The sequence below is a fragment of the Thunnus maccoyii genome, chromosome 10, assembly GCF_910596095.1.
Source record: "Thunnus maccoyii chromosome 10, fThuMac1.1, whole genome shotgun sequence".
NCBI classification, from domain to species: domain Eukaryota; kingdom Metazoa; phylum Chordata; class Actinopteri; order Scombriformes; family Scombridae; genus Thunnus; species Thunnus maccoyii.
The window spans coordinates 11370408-11395356 of NC_056542.1; the positions used below are offsets into that span (position 1 = coordinate 11370408).

Sequence of the window (24949 nt, forward strand, 5' to 3'; positions counted from 1 at the left end):
TCATCTTGAAAAGAGACGAGAAACAGAGGTGTTTCGTTCCCTCGCAGAGCAGGACAAGGTCACAGGGAGTCAGAGAGCAGCTGTAAACAATCTTCTGCCACAGGCTGATGGGTTTCAGATGATTATGAGTGAGAGGGGTTATACCCTAGGTCTGCACAAAGCTTTAGTAATAATACCCTCTGGTAGGATTAATTCACATTGTTTGTCAGACTGCTGATGTTAAATAAAAAACAAAATGACTGTTACTTGGGCTGACAAACTTTAAATACAATAATTTAAAGGAATAGAAAAAAAAACAATAAGAGAAAGAATTCACTTTCTTTTTTGAGAGTTGGAAAGGAATATTGATACCACTCATCTCTGCAAAAATTAAGTATGGAGCAGGAGCAAGTTGAGAGTTAGCTTAGCATATAGGGATTAACAGCTAGTTGGTTCTGTCCAAAGTTAAAAAATACACCCACCAACACTATTAAGATCACTAATTAACATGTTGTATCTTGTTTTTTTAATTCGTACACAAACAGAAGTCTAAAAATGATGGCTTTGGTTGGTTATGTTAGCTGTTAGGCTAACGTTAGCAGTTTATTGAGCTGTTTCCCTGTGGTTCCTGCTCTGTACTGAACACACAGACATTCATCACTCATCTAACACATGGAATGAAAGTGAATAAGTTTATTTCCCAAAATGTTGAACTATTATTTTAATTAAGGTCAAATTAGGTCAAAGTTGAGGTCTATGAGATGCTATTCACTCCAACGTATAACAATTTTTTTTGTCTTTTTAAAAAAAAATTCATTTAAAGCTATGTGTTGAAGGAAATAGTTGGTTTATCACAGGAAAACAATTTGGTCAATGCCCTGTGCAGTTTTCTGCTCACATTGCCGTAGGGCCATGTGTACATGCCACAACAAAGTCCTTGCTTCTGCTGGCACCAGTTTTACAGCCACATCTAAAGTCACTGTCTGTTACTGAATATAGGCTGTTCTCTTTAATGTGGGAGGAATATGAGGACTAGTGGTTTTGTTACCTCGTTTGTTTTATTGCCTTACATGTAGGTATCATGTTAAGAGATCTTGAGTGGTGTAATATGGAACATTATTTCAAAGTCATATTAATTTAAGAGAACATGGTAGCATTTGACAACAATCTAATGAACTGCAAAGTAAATGAAAGCAATGATAAAATCTGGACACTTCAGACGATTCACATGTTTTTGTGGCCACTGTAACTCTGTTCACTGTGTACTTGATGGTATCGTAATTGTGTTTGTCATGTTCAGATCTTCTGTTTTATCATTTTAACAGCAATCAAAAATGAAGAACAACACTTAAGAGATAGTTGTGCAAAATAAGTAGAGAAAGACCTTTAGCAGATGTTTCCTTCTTTGCTGCTCTACTGCTCATATGGAGACTGTACGCACATTCTGTTTTGAGGCCGGTTTTGTGGCCATGACAGCTTGCCAACAAAAATGAACTTTGTTCAAAATCCCCGTAGGTGCAAATCATTAGGCTGCTAATCCCATCTTCTCTTTTTTTATGAGTCTTAGAGGCATTAACTGGAAACAAATTTTGTACAGAGAGTCTTCAAATAGGATACAGTATACTGGATATTATTTTTTCTCAAGATGAATTCACACAGGAACAGTTTTTTGGCCTTCAATGGAAGCAAGTGATGTCAGTTAAGTAAATATACATTGTCCCACAGGATAAAAATCTTCCTGCAGATGTTATGCCCATAGAGTGGAAGGTCACTTGAGGGGTGACATATTTTAGAAAAATAATTTATTCTGAAAGAACAAATTGACATTTTGTGAGTCGGCTGATCCTCAGTGGCTTTACTCTTAACGTTAAATGCCAACTTAAATTAGTTGGAACAGTATAACAACAATGCAAAACGATGACAATATAATATAAAAATTCAATATTTAAAAATATAGTAATCATGTATAAACTAGCCATTTCCATTTAAAAATCAATAGGCTAACAGAATCACAATATATATATATACATAAAATAGGCTATTAAAATGATCAATTCTATAACAGAGCATTGAAAGTGCTATATCAGTCTATTATCTACAATTATTTACAATTCTTATCATTTCAGGTATAAAACAATTAACAGGTCTGTTAACATTCAAACTAAAGTTTTATACATATAAAAAAATAACATTTAAATTAGTGGCAATTTCCTATGCGCCACACAGACTCCTAATTGGGCCAAAATTTTAACGTGCCTAGATCAAGTTCACTGCACATTCACTCTCCTCAGAGGATGAACCCTTTACACTACTAGACAACTATTTTTCCTATTGCACTATTCTCAGGGAGAAAACGTCAACTACATATAAGATCTCATAATCAAACAGTGAAACTTGCCGGGCACATTCATGCTCTCTAGGGGAAAAATTCTTTTGTATATAATGAGCCACAGAGTTTCCTGTAATGCCATCCTATGGACAAATTTTACTGTCCAATACTATTAAGGCACTAAAAAAAAGCAAAATCATCACTATGTTGTTTTTCAAATACAGCACTTCATAACATGGTATGTAATCTTTATTGCAGCCCTTGACAGCCTGAGAGTATTGTTTTGCCTTTCCTTATTTTCATTAATTGGGTTGAGTATACAGAGAGTGGACCAGGCCAGACAATGTTATTAGCCAGCAGAGGCACATGCTCAGAGGTGGGAACTTCCACCAGACACTAAGCACTCAACTGCATAAAATCTGATGTTTAACCCCTTTGAGGCGTCGATCATCTGATCTCATGTGGCCTCACTTTAGGAAGTCGTGAGAACTTTATATGTGTTGCTCAATGTTGTAACTAGTCACATGTTTTGTTTTTTTGCGTAAACTTCTTGGCCTTTATGTGCTGTGTGTGTTTTGCTCAAGTGTCTGTCATGAGAGGCCATAAAGCACCAGCATGTTGGACACAGCTGGAGGCACACATTCACACGCTCCGGCAGACATAAACACAAAGTATTAACTACAACGCAGATGCAGCTGTGCACTTTAGATCAATTATTCCTAATACATTTTTAACCGTTTAATACACTGCTACTAGTAAAATACACACACACAAAGCTGTGACAACACTGCTGCATACACACATCTGTAAATGTGCAGTCCTGTTTATCCTTTATCATCCATGTCCAGCTGGATAAATCCTTCTCTCTTACATTGAAAGAGAATACGTAATGCTCTCTAAGGTAATTAAGCAAGAACATCGCATATGTCTGACGTAGTCTTTAATGAATAATCGTTTGTTTGAGACACACACGAATCTGGGATAGACCTCCTCAAGGCCAGCTGGTTGTAGTTTATAGGGACAAAGCATCTGTAGCACTTTGACCCTTGAGATCTCTGGACTTTTCCAAAAGCCCAGCTTGACATGGAGGGGGAGGGAGGATGTAATAATCCAGCGGAGAGCCCCAAATGTGACAAGCTCTCAGAAGGGTGGGAAAGGTTACTCTGTACTGACTTCTTCTTCTATTGAATGAGTCAGCACAAGAGTTTTGCTTTTAGTCACTAGTTTTTCACTGAAACTGATCTGCAACCTGCAGGTCACAAGTTTGATCCGTTGATTTGTCTGAAGATTTAACTCCCAGCTTTCAGTGGAAGACACTTCTGTGCTTTATCTTTCTGGTAAAATGTGAACACATGTAGGTGTGTATCAGTGCGGTTTACTACAAAACTGATTCTACAATGTTACAGTATGCAGTGACTCTTCATGCAACATTTTCACATACCATTATCACTAAAATAATCCAATGTGTCTGTCAGGCCTGCTTATGATGAGCTTTCCATGTGTGTTTTTTGGCAGCCATGAAACAATTTCTAATGGAATTAATGGCGTGCTCAAGAGGATGTGTTTGCATTCGAAGGCCTGAGGTGAGGGGGGGAATCAGCAGAGCGGCCCACAGGGTCCTGCGATGCTGTCAGAATCAGCAGGAGGCTTCCTGTTTGAGCAAGTCCACCTCAGTCTGGTCCAAAACCCCACTCACCGCAAGATAGAGTGTATAGACGCACAGTTGATCATTCTATATTCTGTTCCTTCTTCATGCAGAGACCATCATGCTGAGACCTCATCATGTAAAGGTACATACAGATGATTGGCACAGAAGTACATTTTCTGTAGATTGTACTGTCCACATCTGTTTGAGAAATATGTGGAAGCCAACAAAGAAAAACATTCATCACAAAAAGCCAACATTGAACATACTCCTACTGCTGGCTTTAGTGTGATTTTTTTACAAACTGCTCCACCTACTGGTGGGAAAAGAAAGTGTTACAATACAAAAGGCATCACAAATTTGAATGTTTCCATATCAAAGTTTATTGCTGACATGCATGTAGAGATCTGATGAAGTAGAAAAATATGTTTTTTATACAAACGTGTTTTTCATCTGTACAATTACGCAGTTTTCTGTATCTAGATGCCCATTTCTGACCAAGCAGCTTACAACAAATTATCCCATTGGGTTTTTAACTACACATTTCATATCCTACACCAAGTTTCCAGTTGAAACAGTCAACAATATATTGGTTATATACTGAAGACTTATGACTTTAGAAGCAGGGAGAAAAATCATCATAAAAACTGAACTTTGTGAAAATTATTCATACAATTTTACTACTATCCAATTGACAGGTATATCCATTGTTGCTTTAGAGTTTCCTGTAGGACCCAAAGAGTCTGTTACTCCAGCGCACCTTGCAAGTTCAAAATCATGCAACAGTCACATGTTTTACACAGAGCTTAACCTCACACTATTTCCATGCTTTTCAATCCACATTGCAGTCTACCAATACAACTCTGTAAAACAAACATTGAATGTGGTACAATCCACTAGCTAGAAAGTGAAACACTTTTTGATTAAGGGGGGTACAGATAATAACATCTACATCAAGGGTATATTGAACCTCTAGTTACTATTCTGTAGTTGGGCTATACTGGGCCTCATGGAAGATGGCGTAAGACACTTTCCACAGACGATCACTTAATGTCAGCATTCAGCGATGGCTATGGTGTTGATGAAACACCCTCTTTTTCTGATGAACCACCTAGACAACTACAATACTGCTGTATACCCATGGAATTCACATTGAGGTGGGAGAAAGCCAACAGCTCTCTTTACATATTATTTTAGCCTCCGGATGTGGTGGTTGATGGCCAACGTGGCCTATAATGCACGTCAATCGGCATGTGTTGAAACAGAGTTGGTATCTCGCTGGGTGGAACTACATACAATAAGACTGGCGCAGTCATGATGGTACATATTTACATACTGACCAGAGAGTGCAACCTTGTGTAGGGGATTTGGGGTTACTGACAGGAAAAAAAAAAAAAACACTACAAAAAACCCTCCCATAAATCAAGATCATGTGCGAGTATCATTTTGTATTTTGTAAAAAATAGAACTATGCAAAAGTCAGTCTCGTTATTAGTGTAGCTTAAGTTGACCACAGACTTTGTGGCAAAATGGCAAGAAAATGATTTCGGAATCAAAAAAGGAAAAAAAACAAAACAAAACAAAAAAAAAAACCCAGATGCTACTCTTTCATGAATGAGGCTGAAAGAATCAAAATGAGATGGCTAAAGTAGAACCACTGTTGGAGTTAACAACACTTCTTAAAGCTGTGAGAGCAAAGAGATTTGAGGCTTGTTTCACCAGCTTAAGTTACGCCTAGAACATTTCCTTGAAATGGAAATATCCTCTGACTAACTGATCACCGTCTGTGATACAAGCCCCAGTGGTTTGGGGGAAAAGTCTACACAAGTGAATAAATAAATCAACATGAATTACAAGGAGAAAAGAAAGAAAGACATTTGAAAATATTCCAGAGCCTATGATCATGCAACAGTATGAATATAAATAGGAAGAAGTCTAGATAGCCTAAAGCAGGTACCAATACGCAAAGGCAAGTTGCAGTGTACAGATGCCTAACAGTCACTGGTTAGTAGCTTTGCCATGGTTTGAAGAAACACTTTGAAAAAAGAGAAAAACACATCAAAAGCCAAGATGACCCAGCAACTAAACTTAAAACCTATGAATCTGTATTTTCATTTCTCTATGAAATGTTACAGTATCGATTACCAGCCACCAGCTAGTCTCGCAGAGAGCCTATAGTGGGATAATACAAGCATTTACAAGCATGTAGCTAGAGAGAGGGCTTGAGAATGGCAATAGATATGTGATACTTTTCAATCTTAACTAGGCATCCATGACTCAGTAAAACATTCAGTCAAGCCCTGTCTTTGCAAAGCCTGCTCTGGTTTTCACAGTGTCTGCCACGGAGGCGGCAGGCCAGATAACAGAACACAAAAGATTGGAGGATAGCTTAAAGGGTCTGCGACTGTCAGAGGTTAACAGCTCGACAGCTCTGCAGACCCTTGCCAGAAACATACACACACACACGCACACACGTACACACGTACACACACATGATACTGCAGATGTATCAAAGTGTACAATGACAGTTCACATTCATACTGAGAAAAAAAACAACAACACTTGTCCCATGATCTGTCTTGATAAAGAGAAACAGGGAAGTTGGAATACCTGGAAGCCATTTGATTCTGAATGAGGCTGTGGGTACCAGTTCCTTGGCTAAGAATCATTTTAAGACATGATTTTTGGCAATAGAAACATGACAGTGCCTGATCTTCACTATAATGGCACTGAGGAAGCGTTACCATCAATATGCCTTGGCATGGAGGATCCAACAGTTTTTCCCATTCAGTTCTTGGCATTGTGACTTCCAGGTACCTCACACTAGCTGCCTAGATGCTAAAAATAGATTTCCACAGGGATGAGCAAAAAGCAAGAGACAATGCATTCTGCAAATATCAAAGGATGCTTGTACACATACTTTGATATTCAGTATCTTCAATGCCAAAGGTAGGGATAAAATGCTACTTATTAAGGTAAATATGATAAAAAGCTTATTCAGATTTTTCGAAACCACTGAGATGGTTTCAAGCATTATCACTCTGACAGAAAACATTAATGCTTTATGTCACTGGTGGCATCAAGACTCCATTGTTACAATCCCTTGTCTCAGAACAGTGAGCATGGTTTACCAACAGAGAAGAGAGACAGAGAGGTAGATTGATTTGAAGTCAGAGTTACAAACAGGACCAGTCTGGATCATTTTCGATACAGGAAAACGGCAGAGAGGAAGAGGAAGGAGTGAGAGGAGGAGGGTGGAATGGAGGTATAGAGAAGTGACATCTGTGATCAGATGATCTGACTTGAGGCAATACCATTAACCACTAGGAAGAGAAAGGGGTTGCTACATGATTCTGGTCCTGTATTGCTCAGGAGATCCAGAGTTGATGGGAAAGTGTTAAAGTAGAGAGATCTCAAAGGAGGATGAGGAATATGGGGTTAATATTCTCTTCAACACTCCAGGCAGAGCCTTGTATTAGCCCCATGTGCGACTGTGCCATCAGGTTGGTTGCACAGTGAGATCTGACTGTGGGTGACCTGAGGGCAAGGAACCTTTGGTTCAGATCTTCCTCCAGGCCTTTCCATATTTCACTGGAGGATCTCAGACATGGGGAGTCAAGTTCTGGGTTGGCAGTTTGTTCTGGTACCCTCCTCATGCCTGCTCCACCTAGCTTGCCCAAAGCCCACCTACATATGGGGCCGTCTGTACCCTGATTTGGGCTGGGCCCCATGTATGCGAGTTCAGTTTTAGGGCTTATCCTCAGTCTTCTCTGGACTCCGCAGGTGTCTTTACTCCCTGGGGAGGCCAGAGACTCTGAGATGGGTGGTTGAGGACTACTTCCGGAGGAAACGTTGTGCCAGGATGGCAGCATCTAAGGGACTGACAGGCTGGGCATCGTGGCCCAGACGCCTTACAGGTGGGATGCTGCCAAACTGACGCTTGGTGAGAAAGCTCTTGGCCTCATGGATAGTGTTCTTCTCTTCAGCCAGCAGCAGCTGCTGGCGCATGTAGTTCTCAAACTCGTACTGTGAAGACTCTTCTATCACCTTGGCCTGGAAGAAGAAAATATATTCTGTTCAATGTGCTGCAACGTTTGTGCTAATCTAAATAAAATCTGAAAAATACTGTTAACATGATGTAAGACCAAGCAAACCAAACAAGATCTTGCCTCTTGCAGATGTTCTGAGTGATTGACCTGATCATCAATGTCCGGTACCACCTGCAGAGGGCCACTCAATGACGAAACAGATTGCCTGTGGTTTACAACAAGGATGATTATTAACAATGGTGAGCCTGACAATTTGAAATTGCCAGTGTGCAATAATTGTACAGGATTCAAATATGTGCAGACCATGAAACTGTCTATGAAACACTCATGGCAACTAGTAGTAGACATTTTACACAAACAATAAACTCAATAAATAGTTTACAATACAATAAATAGACTTGAGAATCAACCCATTCAAATGTAATGATTCTGACATCCAGCAGGGGGAGCAATTACCATGAGGCAATGATGGCACTAAGGGACTCCAGCACCTCTCCTGCAGTCAGCCTCTGCTGAGGATCCAGCACCAGCAGCTTACGGATCAGGCACACCGTGTTCTCTGACACACGACCATCCCTGTGAGGAGGTGGAGGGGGAACAGCAAGGGACAGTTTTATTGGCAAAATGTGACCATAAGTCCAAGTCTACAAGGCCAGTACTGAAGGATTATATTGCCATTACTACTTCAGATTGAAACTGATGATAAAAATGTGGTAAATTCTCAGTAAATGTTTTACATTAAAACATTTTTCAGACACATTTTTACTTCATTTGAAGGTCTGTATGCCATGCAGTCTGTTTTGGTCACATGCTCAAAAATATTCTAACAATCTTCTGTAAAAACTCATTTTATTTTATTAATTCATGTGTAATTCTACACCACCGAATGGAGGACAAACAGTACAAAGTACAGTAAGTGTGTTTAATATATTATGTTGTTAGTAGAGTTCAGTTGCAATGCTCTGGATAAATCTCCAAACACAGACACACAGACAGGGAAAGTACTCACTCTGGGATAGAGTATTCAGCAGCCTTGATCTTACGGAAGAGCTCTTGAGGTATGCTGTCATAAAAGGGGAACTGGCCATATAGCATGGTGAACAGGACCACACCAAGAGCCCACATGTCGCTAGGTTTACCGCGGTACGGCCGACCTGGGAACAAGACAGAGAGGGGATAGGATAAGCGTTTGATATCAACAGATGTAACTTTCAAATTATAAAAAAGTACTTAACTATCCTCCATTGAACAGAAAAGCCATAAAGGCTGAAATCAACATTTTATTAAGTGCCATGAAAGTTTTTGCCCTCTGTGACTCAGACGTGATCAACGGGTTCAATTCTTGACAAGTCACCAGGTCTAATGATTAACAAGATGAGCAAAGACAAACACAAGCGTTGACTCCACATCCATTAAATTTCCAAGAAGTTTCCAGCACACCACTGTCTTTTAAAAAGGCAAAACTGCTGTTATAATTAACCCCTAAGCCATTAAATTAGCTGTGGATTGGTGATGAATAAACTAGAGCTGGTGAGGGGGGAACATCATGGCTGTGCATGACCATAGGCAGTATTATTACAGCCAGGCAGGCGGCAGCAACAGCAGCAGGCAATTATGTTAAAGCTTGTGACACACACACACACACTCACACACACAGGCAGGCAGGCAGGCAGGGGATGGGAGGGGAAGGGGGTAGATGGGAGTAGTTTCCCTCTAGTGAGTCATCACTGTGTGAGTCACTGAGGCTCTGTTTAATTGTGTGCCTGTCACGTTATGCTGATATACATGCCCGTGTTTTATCTACAGTTTGAGTGGCTAAAGGTGAACACTTTCTGTTTAAAATCTTGTACACTGCCCAGGCTGAAACTCTGGAAATTAATGTTTAAACTGACAGATTTGGGGTCTATCATGAAGAGTATGCAGCATCAGCATGATTGGTGTGTAGCACTCAGGTCTGCACATTTGACAAATGAGCTGAACAATAAAAATGGATTTCCGCTTTTCACAGACAAAGTAAATGCAACATCACAGTGATTACACAAACAAAGGCAGAAAAAAAAGCTATTTCTAGCTTTTGTCAGTCCGAGATTGCAACACAACCTCTTTCTTGTTGCCTAATAACCGGAAAATCAAACACAAGACTGACTGCTTCACGTTACGCAATGCTCTTTAAAAGAATCCCAGGATCCCATCTGGACCCACATCAACGAGGGTCACTCTTTTAAAAGAGAGCTACTGGCCTTTAAAAACTGTCATTAAGGGAAATACATCAGACAAGTGTGTATCTCTTGCAGTGACTACAACAGTGAATCCTACTTCATATTTAACACTGGACAGTATCAAATCTAAGGCAATGAGGAAGGTTTTCACACCAGTGCACACATAGTAAGTCACTACAGAAAGGAGTGACAGACAAATAATGGCTGATGCAAACCCCACGACCAAATGTCAGAAAGGACCTTTTCAGCACTTTGCAGGGTGTCTGAAAAATCACCTTGTGTGATGTAGATATTGTGCTTTAAAAGAACATGCATGCAAAAATGTCTGTTTTTCACTCACCACTTAATACATCAGGGCTGATGTAGGCCGGACTTCCTCTCTGGTCTTTCAGCAGGTCGTCCTCGCTCACCAGGTGTTTTCCCAAGCAGAAGTTGGTGATGGTGATTCGGTGTGTTCTACAAGCACACACAAACAAGCACACACAAACCTCATGAATACCTTCCATACTTCTGATTTTGAATCAAAGCACGACTACTAGAATAATACTCTAAAATTTCCGAAGACTCTCGCTGGTGATGAACACTTTCTGGATTCTCCCCTTTAACAAACTATGGTGAATACTTAGTGGCAAGGCGGTCTTACTCATCATAACAAATGTTAAGTTTAGAATGTGAAACACTGCACACTCACAGCTCGAAGCATGAAGTAAACACAGGCTGACAGAGACGGGGAGAACTTGCTAGTATGCCTTGTTGTTTTAACAATCTTACGGTTCGCTGGGCCTTAAAAATACATGAGTATCTCATGATTGACAGATGCAAAACAAAAGTATGCAAACCCTTATTAGAAGAAAAGTCTCCCATTTCCTTGTACTATACTTGTAGTAAGAGATGTGGAGAATTCTTTAAGAATAAGAAAATATAAGACTTTTAAAACTGTCTGGAGGTCTCCCTGTGCACTGTAAATGATGTTGTCCCACAAGTTCTTCAAAAATGTATTTGATTTGATTTAGTAAATCCTTGTAGATTATCTGTCTCACTCACACTAGAAGATGGTTTATTCTCTATTTCTATTCTCTATTTTTAAACATGCCGGTTCATCTTATAGAAAAAAAATCTGCTATTGATCTTCAGACCTTAGCAACTATTGACAACATCTAAATTGTGCAAAAGCAGTTGTAATCAGAAAGATGTCCTACATATTTAGTACATGCAAGTACTATTACATTTGCACAAATACAGAGCAAATTTGAATTGTTCTTTAACCATGAGCAGAGTCTCTTTAACTGTCCTTTAGTTTCAACTATAGATGGCCTCAAAACTCTTTGGGCAGCCTGCATTAGGGATTTACTGTACATAATTCTTTAATGTGACTTTTTTCTTGAATGTGTTTTCCTGTAAAGCTTTCTGTAAACTACAATGCTCTACATGAACTAAGTTTATCATCGACATCATTGTTTTAGCCGATGGCTTTAGACATTTTAAGAACAAAACCACTCCAGACACTCTGGCGCTTCAAAGTCTGTGAAGACCTACTGCTGTTAGCAGCGATGTTTGATTAATTTGGTTTCTGTGGAAACAATGCGGCACTATATTTTGTCTGACTCATCAAGGTAAATTGAGTTTGCTTTTGGCAGAGTGAAACCTAACAGTATTAAAGCTGAAGGACTGTGGACTGTTCTAAATCTCTGTGTTCCCTTGGAGGAGAAAGAGAAAATAAAAAAGCCACACTTTGACAAACATATGAGTCAACTTGTGGCTTGGGATAATTGTCTTGATGACTAAGCCTGAATGGTGATGGGCTGGCAAACGAATATATAAAGCTCACGAAGATTTAAAATATGTACACAAATGCTCAACTTCAAGTGCACCCACACAATCACTCCCATGCTAAACAAGTACACACCAGAGAACACACACAGAAATACACTCAAGAGCACATGAGCGCACACAAAAAAGCCGCGGTCTAGAGCCTGGGTCCTCTCTGGATCATGCTCCTCACCCACATCCGCTTTCTAAAAAGCCTTAGGTCAACAGCTTCCCCTATTCTCTCTCACTTTCACACCCTGCTCCATCACCCAACTCACTGCTCCCATTACAGCGTCTGGAGCCAATTCCTGTCAAACACTCAACCAAATGCTACGATCTCAATCTTTCCTCAGAACCTTCGGTCCACATAATTTCCAGCTACTTATGTGATTCAACCCTTCATCAGCTTTTGTGATCCAAGTCTCTTTAACCATATAGGGTTCTTGTGATCTGCAGAAGGATGGGCCAGAGGAACAGAGTGCAATGCTTCAAGGACCCTCGACATAAAAGCTTCCTTTATGGAGTCTGTTCTTTTGTCTGTGTGCATCACGACTCGGGCTTCTATTCTTGCACCGGAGATTGGGTAAATGAAATTGCATGTTTGCCTCGTGAGGCAAGGGTCCCTGAGGACTGAGGAGACCACACCATCGCTGCTTCCTGGTCATGTGACCCCGGGTAGTCAGGAAACCAGAAACCTAAACAGCCCCCCCCCCCCCGACTTCTCCTACCTCCCAGCAACATTTTGCTGAAAATACACCAGCTGACGAGAAGGGAGGATAAACGCGGGGCAACTTTTTTTCTGAGACCAGCAAATTTCATTTCTCAGAACTGTTGGGAAGCAATGATTCGGTGGGTTTCACTGAAACCCACGCTTTACTGTAGCAAACGTTTTTATCTTTTATTTCCAAGGTGCACATTATTGCATCATAGCAACTTTTTATTTAACAGCTTTGTACGTTTCAAAAAGGTAATATCAAAATTTACAAGAATAATTCCAGTGTAAATTCTCTTTCACCCCCATTTTTATTCCACACAGCACAAATAACAATCTACTCACTTCTAGTTCAGTCAGTATCAGTCTATCTGTCACCCAATACAATATTGCTGATGTAAACTGACAGGAGGACAAAAGAACTTGCTGCAGTGAGTATTTGTTTATGAATGGCCGTGGCCCCTTAGAAATACATCTAAAATGTAGGAAGTCAATAGAGCCCCAACATACATAGTCAACAACCCTGCAGATTGATTTATGACATCCTGCTTTCATAACAGCTGGCTATGCAAGAGGAAATCGCATAATTCTTGCATAAACTGCTGAGCTTGTTGATGGCATCGGTGCCTTTCCCAGAGTGACGACAAGAATCAGGAGGAGGAGGAGGAGGAAGAGGAGGTGGAGGAGGAGGAGGAGGAGGAGGGGATTTTGGGATCAGTCCATCTCTTTATTATCCTTCCCATTCTGACTGTACATTCATACACATTCAGGGTGGAGCGAGTGGTGAGGAAACATGCGTGCAAGCTGAGTATGATGCATGAAGGAGAGAGGAAAAAGTGAAAAGAAAAGAGGATATGACAAAAGGGGACAAATCATAAAGACAATAAAGGCAGGAAAGGGATTGGGGTGTAAAAGAACATAGAGAAAAAGCAGAGTAGAGGGTAAATAAATGATGACTGTGTGCGCACATGTATGTGTGTATTTGTGTGTGTGTGTGACGTGCATTGTGGTGTGAGTCAGCTCTGAGCTATGGGGCCTTTGGCAGGCCTCTCCTTTGTCTCCAGCTGGGACGGAGTGTTCCGCTCATCTGCTCCGCTCCCCGCCACCCTCCTCCCCTGACCAAAACACTCTCCTGTTTCATCACCGCCACTACTGCTGCTGCTACTGCTGCTGGTGCTGCTGGTGGGGGCAATGGGGCGTGATGCCCGAGACGTAGAGTGTGTGAGTGATAAAAAGATAAGCCGGGAACGTGACATCTCAATACACGTACTCACAAATGCAGCCCGTGTACGAGGAGTAGACTGTGAGACAACTCTGTGATTAGGCTCACTTGTGCATGATACGAGCACGCTAGATGTTTGGATGCGAAGGTGTGCGCAAGCGTGCGTAGGAACACCCGAGTGCGTGTGTGTCGGTGTTAGTCATGTTTCTCTAAATGAGAAGACTGGCTTTGTAGGATGTTAATCAGCATCCCGAAGAATGTGGACGCAGAGCTCTGCTGTTCAGACAACCCACCATAGACTAATGCAAAAGCTGTCTGAATTCCTCACAACTTGGACATATTCATTAGAGCCACGACGAATAATCGATTAGTTGCTAACTATTACATTAATCACAAACTATTTTGATAATCGATTAATGGTTTTGAGCCCTTTTTTTAAGAAGAAAAAGTCCAAATTCTCTGTTTCCAGCTTCTTAAATGTGAATAATTTCTGGTTTCTTCAGTCTTCTATGACAGTAAACTGAATATCTTTGGGTTGTGGACAAAACAAAACATTTGAGGACGTCATCTTTGGCTTTGGGAAACAGTGATTGACATTTTTCACCATTTTCTGACATTTTATGGACCAAACGAATTATCGATTATCAAGAAAATAAGCAAGAGATGAATCAATTATGAAAATAATCATTAGTTGCAGGTCTAAAATTCGTATCGGAAAAGTGAGTAGCAGCTAAAATAGCAGTATTCACACTGTAAGAGTGGCTTTCAACCCCAAATACACAAACTATCTCTCTCACACACACTCATACATATGATGTTTGAAGAGGGCTTTACAGATGAGTAGTTTTCCATTCTGCAGGGCCTATCTGAACTGCAGCTGTGACCTGAGGTGCACTCACCAGGGTCCTGTTGCACCCCCGCCACCCCAAACACTCGTCTCTCCCACCGAGAACAAAGCAGTGGCATATTCTTTTCTCTGTTTTGCACCAGAGTCCAGTCCACCCTCCGCTTCAAAAAAAAAAAAAAAAAAAAAAAAAAAAAAAAAAAAAATCCAGCCATGGGGAATGAATCATCAGCCTTTACTCAACACATAGACCCAGAGTCAAGCAAAAGAGAGAAAGAGAAAGGCTTTAGGTTCCTTCAACTGATCTCACTCTTAGTCTGAGAATGTGACCCCTGCTTGGGTTCAAAGCCAGCTGCACACTGGATACAGGCTGCTGGGGCCGGCAAAGGCCTCTCTCACACGTGAGCTGAGATAGAATGACTTACTGGCAGGCTAAAATGACTGACCCGGTCTAATGAGAGAGGTTATTGGCCATTAGACTTGTGCCCAGTGGCTTATATGATTGGCAATCGGATTGTATATTGACAGTTCATTTTTCCTAAGCCAATTATTAAGGCGATTTCAACTAACTTACTATCAGAACTAAGATGTTATAAAAGATCTCTAGAATCTGCGCTCTAATGTGCATATAGAGATGTTTCTTGTGGAGTGGCATGTCCGCCTGCTGTAATGACCCCTGTTAATCAGCACGAGTGATTAATTTTAAATCCTTAATTACAAGCTAGTTTGCGGTCTCTTTTCCACACCGCTTCTCTGTTCTCCATATGTCTGCCCAGTGTTCACCAAAACTTTGCTCTGCGCTCCATAAGAGTAGTTAACATTATGGATATGATTTGGATTGTGATATAAAAGAGAAGATAATACTGTTAAACGGAACATGATGCTGTGATATTGTCGCATCAATCACAGACACACAGACTTTTAAAAAGGGATTCAAAAAAAATGCTAAACAGATAATAAATTATTGAATAAAAACGAATAAATGTACTACTAATTCTACTCCTAATAGTAGTAGTAGTAGGAGTAGTAATAGCAATAAAAACAACATAATAGACTGTATTTGTTATCTGATAGTGGCACGAATACGCCCACCCCCCCCCACCCGCCCCCAACTTCAAGTATTGGCAATCTGACAGGGTGACTATAGGGCGATCCAACTATGGAGAACATCGCCCAACCCATTTTGGCCATCAAAGGCTGAATGAGTGAATGAGTTTCATCTTACCGTTTGTTCAGCACCATGTTTCCCAACTTGAGGTCTCTGTGCACAATGTTTTTCTGCAGGCAGGAAAGAGAGAGAAGAAAAAAAAAGTTCTTGTGCTCAGTGGATCATTGGTATCAAAACAATCATTTTGTTTCTGGGAGTGGCACACGAGCATGGGAAATGAGTAATCAGAAAGGATGTGCCACCAGCAAACAAAAACAAAGCAATTTCTCTTGTAACTTACAAAAACAGTGTAGTATGAAAGCTTTCTTCATTGATGAAAATAGAGAACTGTATGTTTGTGTTTTGTAGGATCATGTGATTATTTTTTATTTAGACAAATGCAGCTTATCTTGGAGTAGTCCACCTTAATCCTGCCTTAGACTCACCTTATGTAAGGCCTCCACCACACGCACCACATCGTAGAAGATGACTATGGCCTCGCGCTCGCTCAGTCGCTTCTCCTTTATGACATAATGCTGAAGGTTTATTAGATCTGCCGTCTTGTCGCTGAAGTCATGAGCGCACAGACAGTCCAGCACGAGGCAGATCCGCTTCTTCATCTTGCGCACCTTGTTGGCCTCCATGTCCTCCACTATTTCGTAAGCTCGATCCTGGGGAACGACAACAAAGAGAAGTGTGAGCGGAGATCTTCGGGAAGGCGCTTCCTTTGTGAGTGGACACAGCTGTTGATGTAATGTATTTCAGAAGCACTTTCTGACTGCGTCAAATCAATATAAGTTGAATGCATCAAACTGATTCTTGTACTATACCGGATGATCAAGCTGATTCATTCAGCTTAGAAGGAAATAGATTCAAGCAGGGTAGAGGCCATCAATCAACAGCCTGCATGTAGCCAATGTGAATGAGACACATCTACTCCTCCACACTGGGTGGTGAAGGACGAATAACAAAGGTCATTCTTCTTCCTCCAACTCCAGTCTAAGGAGAGACACCACTTCTTATTGATTTCTGTATCAGGTTGTCATTTTTTTTTTTTTTTTTAGATGCAGTCCACCCCTGAAAGCTTTCATTATTAACTGGTTCTCCCAGTGAAGATGCACCATAATAATCCAATCAATATTGCAGACCTAAACGAATCAGAGCGCATGGCTCAATGCTGCTATTCTGAGAACACCGGCAGAGTGGAACAGGCAGGATGTGAAAGAGAGACAAAGAGGGAAAACAAAGAGAGAGAGAGAAGGCAGATGGAACAATAACAAAGTTAGAGGAGGAGGCAGACGGGAAGACAGGTGAGGGAGGGGGTCTCATTGTGAATGGATGGGGCTGTGAATAGAGAATGACTGCGGATAAATATGGCTTTTAATGGTATGCTCACTTCTCTATTGAAACAACCCTGATAAGGAAAATACAAGCAGCTGGCTGGACTAATGACAAGTGTACCTCTGTGATTAAAGAGCTGATAAGAGCATGTTGTTACTTGTAATTTATGATGATGCCATATTCTGAACTGAACAGAAAGTGACAGAAACTTCTCCATGATGATGTCGGTGTTTTATATCTTGCTTAATCATACAGAATGCTCGCCTACATTGTTCTGAGTAATCATAAAAAAATAAAAAATTTAAAAAAAAAAGAGGAACTATTTTCCTTCTTTGTCCATGAGATGAATTATTTGACAGATATATGCACATGTCAACAGGAATGTAACTTAACTGGCAAATGTAATGCAGAGCTCAGTTTACCTGGAAGAGGCCGTGATGGTGGACCACCCCATCCTGGTTGTGCAGCAGAGAAAGGAGGGAGTACTCTGTGTGCAGCAGCATCTTCCCCTGCCTCTCCTCCTGAGTCTCCCCAGCAGAGTCCACTCGCTCCTCCAGCGTCAGGATCTACCATTTACCGCACAAGAGAACAGAGCAAACATTAGAGGTCAGCCTGCACAGGATCAGACAGTGGAGACAGCTTTAACCATATTTGTTGAAGATTATCTTCAATCCTGACACTAAACGTTTTAATGACTGAAGACATGACAGTGAGTTACATCTGTTAAGCATGTAAACAAGAAGTTACAGTCTGTGGAGTGGAGCTGGCAATCAGGAGTACAGCTTTAAAACAGTGGCTCATATCCCAATGCAAAGTAAACAAGCTGTGCAGCAGACACCGAGGCGCTGTAGTCACGGGTATGAGGGGAGGGTCATGCACTGACTCACTACATGGTCATGAGGGTTAAAAGTTGGCATTCCAGGTGGGGCGCTACCTTCCTCCCTTCCATTCCTCTCCTATAGCGCTCCGTTGTGTAACAGACATTGGATAGCCCCAATAAACAGATTGCCCTTGCTGTGGTTTTGTTGTTTGTGCCAGACTGAAACAGGGGGCCATAAAATGAACACCAACAAAGGAAGGTCAAAGGTTCAGATGTCTACTGGAACATCATAGCTTTGTTTTGAATTATATGCTCCATTTTCTGTTGAATCATGTGCTTAACTTATTGTGTTTGTCATAAAGAAAAACACAGACAAAGAGCCGACCACACACACTTACTTTAAGCTGATAGAAGTCATCGGTGCCGTCCTTTCTGGCCAGACACTGCACTATGCTGGGCACTGGTGAGTTGCCCAGGCGAGGCCCTGCAAGTATAAGAAAGGGAACAGCTGCATGACCAAAAGGCAGGCTACATGCCGGAGTGTGTGCTCTCACTGCAACTCATTAAAGACTGCATGTGCATGTACCCATTAACACCCAAAGTGTAATGTTTTCTTTGGCACTCTGCAGTTGAGTTTTGTAGTAGAGAAAACATACAAGTTTGAGAGCATGCGAGAGAAACACATCTTCCAGAGGGAAGAAATAACCTTGCTCCAACACAGTCTCAGACCTTTCTGGCCGATGTCATGGGGATCAGCAAAATTCTTCACATTCTTGTCTCAGGCGTACGTACACACAGAGACACCCCGCGACTCTTACAATCACACACACACACAGACACATACCCTTCCTGATTTCCTGCATGGATACAAGCAACACATAAACACACTACACAAAAAAATTACACTGTAGATGCAATCTTAGCCAAACAGGCGTTTCTGACAGGCTACTATTTTCATACTTTTGGGGCTTGAGCAAACACTAGTAGATTCCTTACCAAGGATGAAGGGCCCAGCTCTCTTGGCGTTACTGCCAGATATCCCAGGACATTGCAGCTTGCTGGCCCTGCCTGATGTCTCTCCAGCCCCCCTCTCCGACGAGCGCCGCTTGGACATACTGGAGCTCTACGGGGGAATAAATCAGATTAGTACACAGGATAAGATAGTCAAGTTAAAGCGTAAGAGCATACATGTGACTGCAAGGACACAAACTTTCAACGATGACAACGATTATCACCAGTAATCTGTAACCAAACAATGGTTTTATAAATAGTCTATTTAACAATAGAGACTATACCCAGAGCTTTAGTAGTAGTCCTGCAGGCTGGTGGAGAGTGCACTGATTAGTGGTATGAGGGTGAACAGAAGTGAAAGGAGGTAAACTTCAGGGCAGCTCCTCCCAGCCTATTTTAAATATCCCTCCCACACATTTACCAACACCTCAGTGTGAATGTGAGGCCATTACGGCTCCATTCAGAATGATGGCTGCTGGTGTCAAGGGTGACACCTAAGATTCAATCTCCCCAACAGGCAATGCAAATGTACCACAATCTGCAATTTAAATGCATTCATGTAAATGCATTACACTAGCATAAGGTTCTTTAAACACAAGCCTTTTTTAATTTGTGTCTCAGCACTGAACAACACATCCATCTTTAGCTTTTCCTGTTGCAGTGGATATGGGTTTAGAAAATCCTTCCGCTCTTAATCTGCGTGTTTTATCTCAAAATCTGTACAGCCAGCTTATCTGCGCAGACCTTCCTCTGACAAGACATGCATGTACGAACAAGGCTGAAACATACACACACACACAAAAAAAGCCAAGCCCTTACACTATGATAAGGAACTTGATTCACATGCCAGAAGAACCAGTGACAGTGTGACACATCATCATTACACATACTATTTTAACTGCCACAGCAGATCTACCTCCCAGAATTCGAGAGCAAGAGGTATGCTTTGTTTACTGATACTGAGTTCCTATGTGATGAAACCCCATCTGTTTCCCGTAACAGGGAAGTGGTGCCTTGAACCGAGAGGAGTGATTCACCCTGCTGTCGTCCTGAGTTTCCATTGGACAGAAATGCTTAAATGTCCAGGTGACGACACCAAGAAGAGCCTCTGACATGTACGTCATAAAATAAAAGAAAAAAAAAAAAAAGCTCAACGAGGTTATGTCCAAAAGAAAGGCAACACAGACTGACACATGAAGTAGAAATGTCAGACTGATAACAGCTGAATGAATGTTTAAGCTACACAAGAGAGGTGATTCAGACTGATAAAATCCACAGCTCCTCTTAAATTGCAGACAAGACAGAGCGGAGAACTGACTAACCCCAAAAAACTTCGGAATATGTAGCCAGTCTTGCAAGTAGAACAAACTAAAGAAAATTAGTTTGTTAATGAATTATTAATCTTCTTGTTTTAAAACTAATCATGCACCACTCGCCAGTTGGCGTTTTTGGGCAGCATGGAGGCAGGACAGTTGGCAGTCAGTATGGGCTGGTATGAATTCTCACTTCTATGAGGCTTTTTGTGATCCCAGACAGCAGACAGTGTCATCATCATGTCTCTCGCCCATCTGTCTCCATCTCCACTAGTCATCACCCACTGAGTCTGATGAGCTGAGGTTTTCTGACAGCATTTATGGCACAAGCCAGAGTGACACCAAGTCACGCTGCCAATAGTAAGCGAGCATCTTACTCTAGACCAAGCTAAGAAAAGCAATGGATAATCAACTACTGCAATTCATGAGGCTCCTGGGTAGGAAATGGTCTGAACTTTTTTCATTCAGCAGCCAACACAGTTAGCAGAATTGACAATGTACACACTGCTTCCAGTGCTGCCTGATAAATATATTTTAAATTGTAGATCGGGTGCACAAGAACAGCTGCTTGATTAACTAAAAGTAAGCAGAGAGAACCAAAACTAACAGGCATTACATTTGTGGCAATTTCCTACATTTTTAACAGTTATCTGTGATTTTACCTTGTATGCATTTACTTCTCTCTACAGCCGCATAGCCAACATACTAATCCATGCAGCTTGGACTTGTAAAACTAAACTGACTCATGGACAGAATCTGCAACACAACACACAGCAAATGGACCCAAGGCTATTCATCTACCTACTAAAAAACCAGCTGTACTGCTGCGGAGCCAACCCCCTACACATCTAAAAAGCAAAGGTCAATGCAACCAACTAATGCACACTGACCTAAATGACATCAGCGCAATGACAGCACACAGCTATCCTTTTCTGACACTGCTGTGCCTCTCTGCACAGCCAGTGATCTGGCAAGCAAGACTGCCTCTGCCTCTGACTGTACCAGAGGGAGGACAAGAACAGATACAGCCTCTGAATCATATCACACAAAAGGAGGAGAGACACGCTGCCGGTGCCCACGAGAAATGTGGGCTCCTTAAATAGTATCAGAACAAAACAACCACGTAGGTGTCTTAAAAATCCACCCACCAGACTCCATGCTACTTGTCTGGCTCTGCAAGAACAGCTTGATTGCAAAATCAAAGTAGTATCCAGACAGACAAAGAAAGCAAAAGGACACTTGAGCAGGTAGTAAACATATGAGTGAATGACAAAATCTGGAGCAACCATAAAGCCAGCGAGATGGTGTGATCCAAATCAATGGATCCACAAATAGATCAAGACAGGACAAAGAGTTAAAGCAGCTCGAAGGTCATGCAGGCTTCCGTCCTGCTGCTTGGACGACATGTCAATCAATCAATCATGTCATCTCACACACACACGCGCATACACACACACACATCTAGCGCTATCTATCCTTCCTTTAACTGCAGTTGTTGACTAACTTACAATATTACAATCACGACGTCCTTGACCAACACAACAAGGCTGTGGGCACAAGGTCACACTGTAAATCGCTTGACGAAAAAATAATTACAAATGCACACAGTGTCACACGTTGTTTGGTGCCATTTTGCGACCACAAGGTCTGGACACCGTTCAGTTCTGGCAGCGAGCAGTGTAAACGAGACGAGCAGCAGAGTTAACGCTGACGTTATGCCTTGCAACTTGTGCAAAATGACTCCACGGACAGCTAATAACTTGGGTAGACAGGTGCTAATGTGTTTTTCCCACAACAACTAGTATTTGACTGCGCTGAGTCGTTTTAAACACACGCTAAGCCGCATTACAAGGTGCTAGATAACGTCTGACTGTGTCGGATATTTAACTAAACACTTTATGTTTTTTGACGATGTATATTTACGTAAGGTAATATTAAACCAAGCTGGAGAGCACATACAAACTTAGTACCAGAAAAAAAGCTGAGTGAATTCCTCGGCTAAAGACGCTGCCACAGCAGCAGCACACCGGCCACACAAAGGGGCACACAACACAACAAGGAGTTGAGCTTTCGGTGCAAACTACACCGAGCAGCCGTGAGCTAGGTTACGACTACTTTAGCACGTATCCGTTTGTTCCGGAGAGGTTTTAATGTCATTGCTGGCGAGCGACGTTATCTAACGCCGAGCTGACGGCTACAGAGCAGCCGGGAGGCCATTTAAACAAAGTAGGTAACATTACAGCTGGCTAGCCGTGCCAGAAAGCTAGATAGCAACGTAGTAACCACCTCGCTTACCTCGAGCCAAAACCGCCGGGTAAAGTCTGCGTTGTCTCGTTACAACATCGACATTTCGTAGGCAAAACGTTGTGGTGGACAAACTTGGCTTCAACAGGAGAGACCACAGAGGGTTGGTTTCGGATTGTTTAGCCTCTGTTACCGAAATGAGCAATTAAGGAAAAGCCTCCGCTCTTCTCTGATCGCATCTTTCCACAGCGACAGCACCACCTGACAACGGAAATGACGCACACGCTTACTTGATTGACAGCTACGCTCGACCAATGACAGCATCTATGTGTTTTTTTCCTAGTAAACGGTTGCGCACTGATGATGACATTTTTTGCATAATAAAAGTTGCTAAATGAAACAGCATTGCATCATTGTTGTCTGTTCCAGAAAAGTTTAAGAAGTTAAAATTAAGTTTGTTGTACTACAAGAAGGAACAGCACAAGCAAATATCTATCATAGTTACTTTGTTATTTATTGTGTTATGCACATACCAATACCCGGCCCATATGGACTTTTAAGCCACTAAAAATACAGTTGCAGTGGTGAAATATTGTCAGTATATTACAAATATTTGTAATGTTTATAGTATATATATTGTCAACATATGGTATACATACAAACACATAAACATAAAATGACATAATAAACAATGCCTCTTTCTCCCCAGGAAAACCACAAAACCTGTTTATATAGTAATGCACCAGAAAGTTACTGTGCACATAGAGATCCTTGACGTTTAGTTAAATTTCTTCACATAACTGTGTCAATTGTTCTTGAGGCACATATTACAGTTCATCCAGGTATGCCTCAGCAAAACTGTCAGTCAGTCAGCACTGCATCTGATATTATCATAATATTTTCAAAATTTGAGAAACCTCCCATCAAGTTTCTGGTCCAGTTCTGCCTGTGTTGAGTAACCAAGGTTTCATTACTAACACACTACCCTCAATTCAGCTCATTGAAAAGTCAATTTCTTCCTCAGTTACTCAGCAGTTCAGTTTTGAATGACATTGACATTTAAAAGCCCACCTAAGTTCCCAATTTAGACTTCCTTATTAATCTTAAATTCCACCCACAGCTACCAGTTTCAAACTAGTGGGCAGGTGTGACAGACGTAGAGAGGGCAATCTAAATGGCAGAGGCTTATTTAAGTTGCACTAGTCTTCCTGCTTTGACTCAGCAGCGCATATGCTCAAAGCCACATTAAACACTCGTCAGCCTGTGTCCTGCCCACAGTTTTTAAAGAGGAAACTGAATCATGACTCAAGACGCGGGGTCTGTGAGCGAAACATGTTTTAGAGGCTCTTTCGGCCTGTTTATGGAAACTTAGTTTGACTGGACTTTAAAGACCTTATTGTTTGTACATTCAGGGTGGTGCAATATATCAATATTATATCAATATTGTGATGTGAGACTAGATATCATCTTAGATTTTGGATATCATAATATTCTGATATGGCACAAGTGTTGCTTTTCCTAGTTTTAAAGGCTGAATGACAGTAAAATTGTGTAATTTCCTGAACTTACCAGACTGCTTTAGTTGTTATATTATTTGCCTTTACCCACTTAATCATTATATCTACATTGCTGATGATTATTTATCAAAAATCTCATTGTGTGAATATTTGTGAAAGCACCAATAGTCATCCCTACAATGCTGTCGCAATATCGATATTGAGGTATTTGGTCTAAATGTTGTGATATTTGATTATGTCCACAATGCCCAGCCCTATGTATGTTCATATTTTGTAATATTGCCTCTAGTCCTGATAGAAGCAGCAGTGCAAGACTTCCCTTTATAGCACTTTTAACTTCATAAGGGAAAGAGCACTACTCTATAAATATAGTTATTTGTTATGTTAGAGACCTTTATGTTTTTTGTGAAGGATTATCCTGGCAATGAAATATATGAGCAATTTGCAAACCTTTATGGTGAAATTGTCTTTTAGTGAGCTCGCTGCAGTCTTGTAGGGTGACTGAGGTAAGCTCTGGTTTCTGTTTGTTTTTCAGGTAGGTTGTATCCTCAGGGCATGTAGTGTTTCTTGTCTCTCCTTTGCCAAGATTATTGGGAAGACCTCACCAGAATCCTCCTCCCCCGGATCAATTCAGAGAAATGTCTCAGCATGTTTTGCCTGCATGGTATGCACCATATTCATGTGTGTGTGTGAGTGTGGTTGACTGGGGGAGTGCAGACTATCACAGTCTCACTTTGACTCGTCTGCA

The 24949-nt window shown here is 41.3% G+C and overlaps 1 protein-coding gene across 1 annotated transcript; it reads right to left on the reverse strand.

The window, feature by feature from the left end:
- Positions 1–4312: 4312 nt before the first annotated feature.
- On the reverse strand, positions 4313–22965 carry stk40 (serine/threonine kinase 40). Its single transcript, XM_042424635.1, has 11 exons — positions 22736–22965; positions 19113–19239; positions 18515–18600; positions 17719–17862; positions 16402–16626; positions 16034–16086; positions 10562–10677; positions 9012–9156; positions 8459–8578; positions 8123–8207; positions 4313–8006 (listed from the first exon to the last, which is right to left on the reverse strand). The coding sequence occupies exons 2-11, from the start codon at positions 19228–19230 to the stop codon at positions 7788–7790; spliced, it is 1311 nt and encodes a 436-aa protein (XP_042280569.1). The 5' UTR covers positions 19231–19239; positions 22736–22965; the 3' UTR covers positions 4313–7787.
- Positions 22966–24949: the final 1984 nt, after the last annotated feature.

What these genes read in the sequence shown, in the direction of transcription:
- stk40 (XM_042424635.1), bottom strand. Translation starts at nt 19,230, where the DNA reads ATGTCCAAGCGGCGCTCGTCGGAGAGGGGGGCTGGAGAGACATCAGGC. An exon ending in ATGACTTCTATCAGCTTAAA is followed by an intron (nt 17,863 to 18,514) that starts GTAAGTGTGTGT and finishes GGTAAATGGTAG; the next exon opens with ATCCTGACGCTGGAGGAGCG. An exon ending in AACATGGTGCTGAACAAACG is followed by an intron (nt 10,678 to 16,033) that starts GTAAGATGAAAC and finishes GTGTGCTTGTAG; the next exon opens with AACACACCGAATCACCATCA.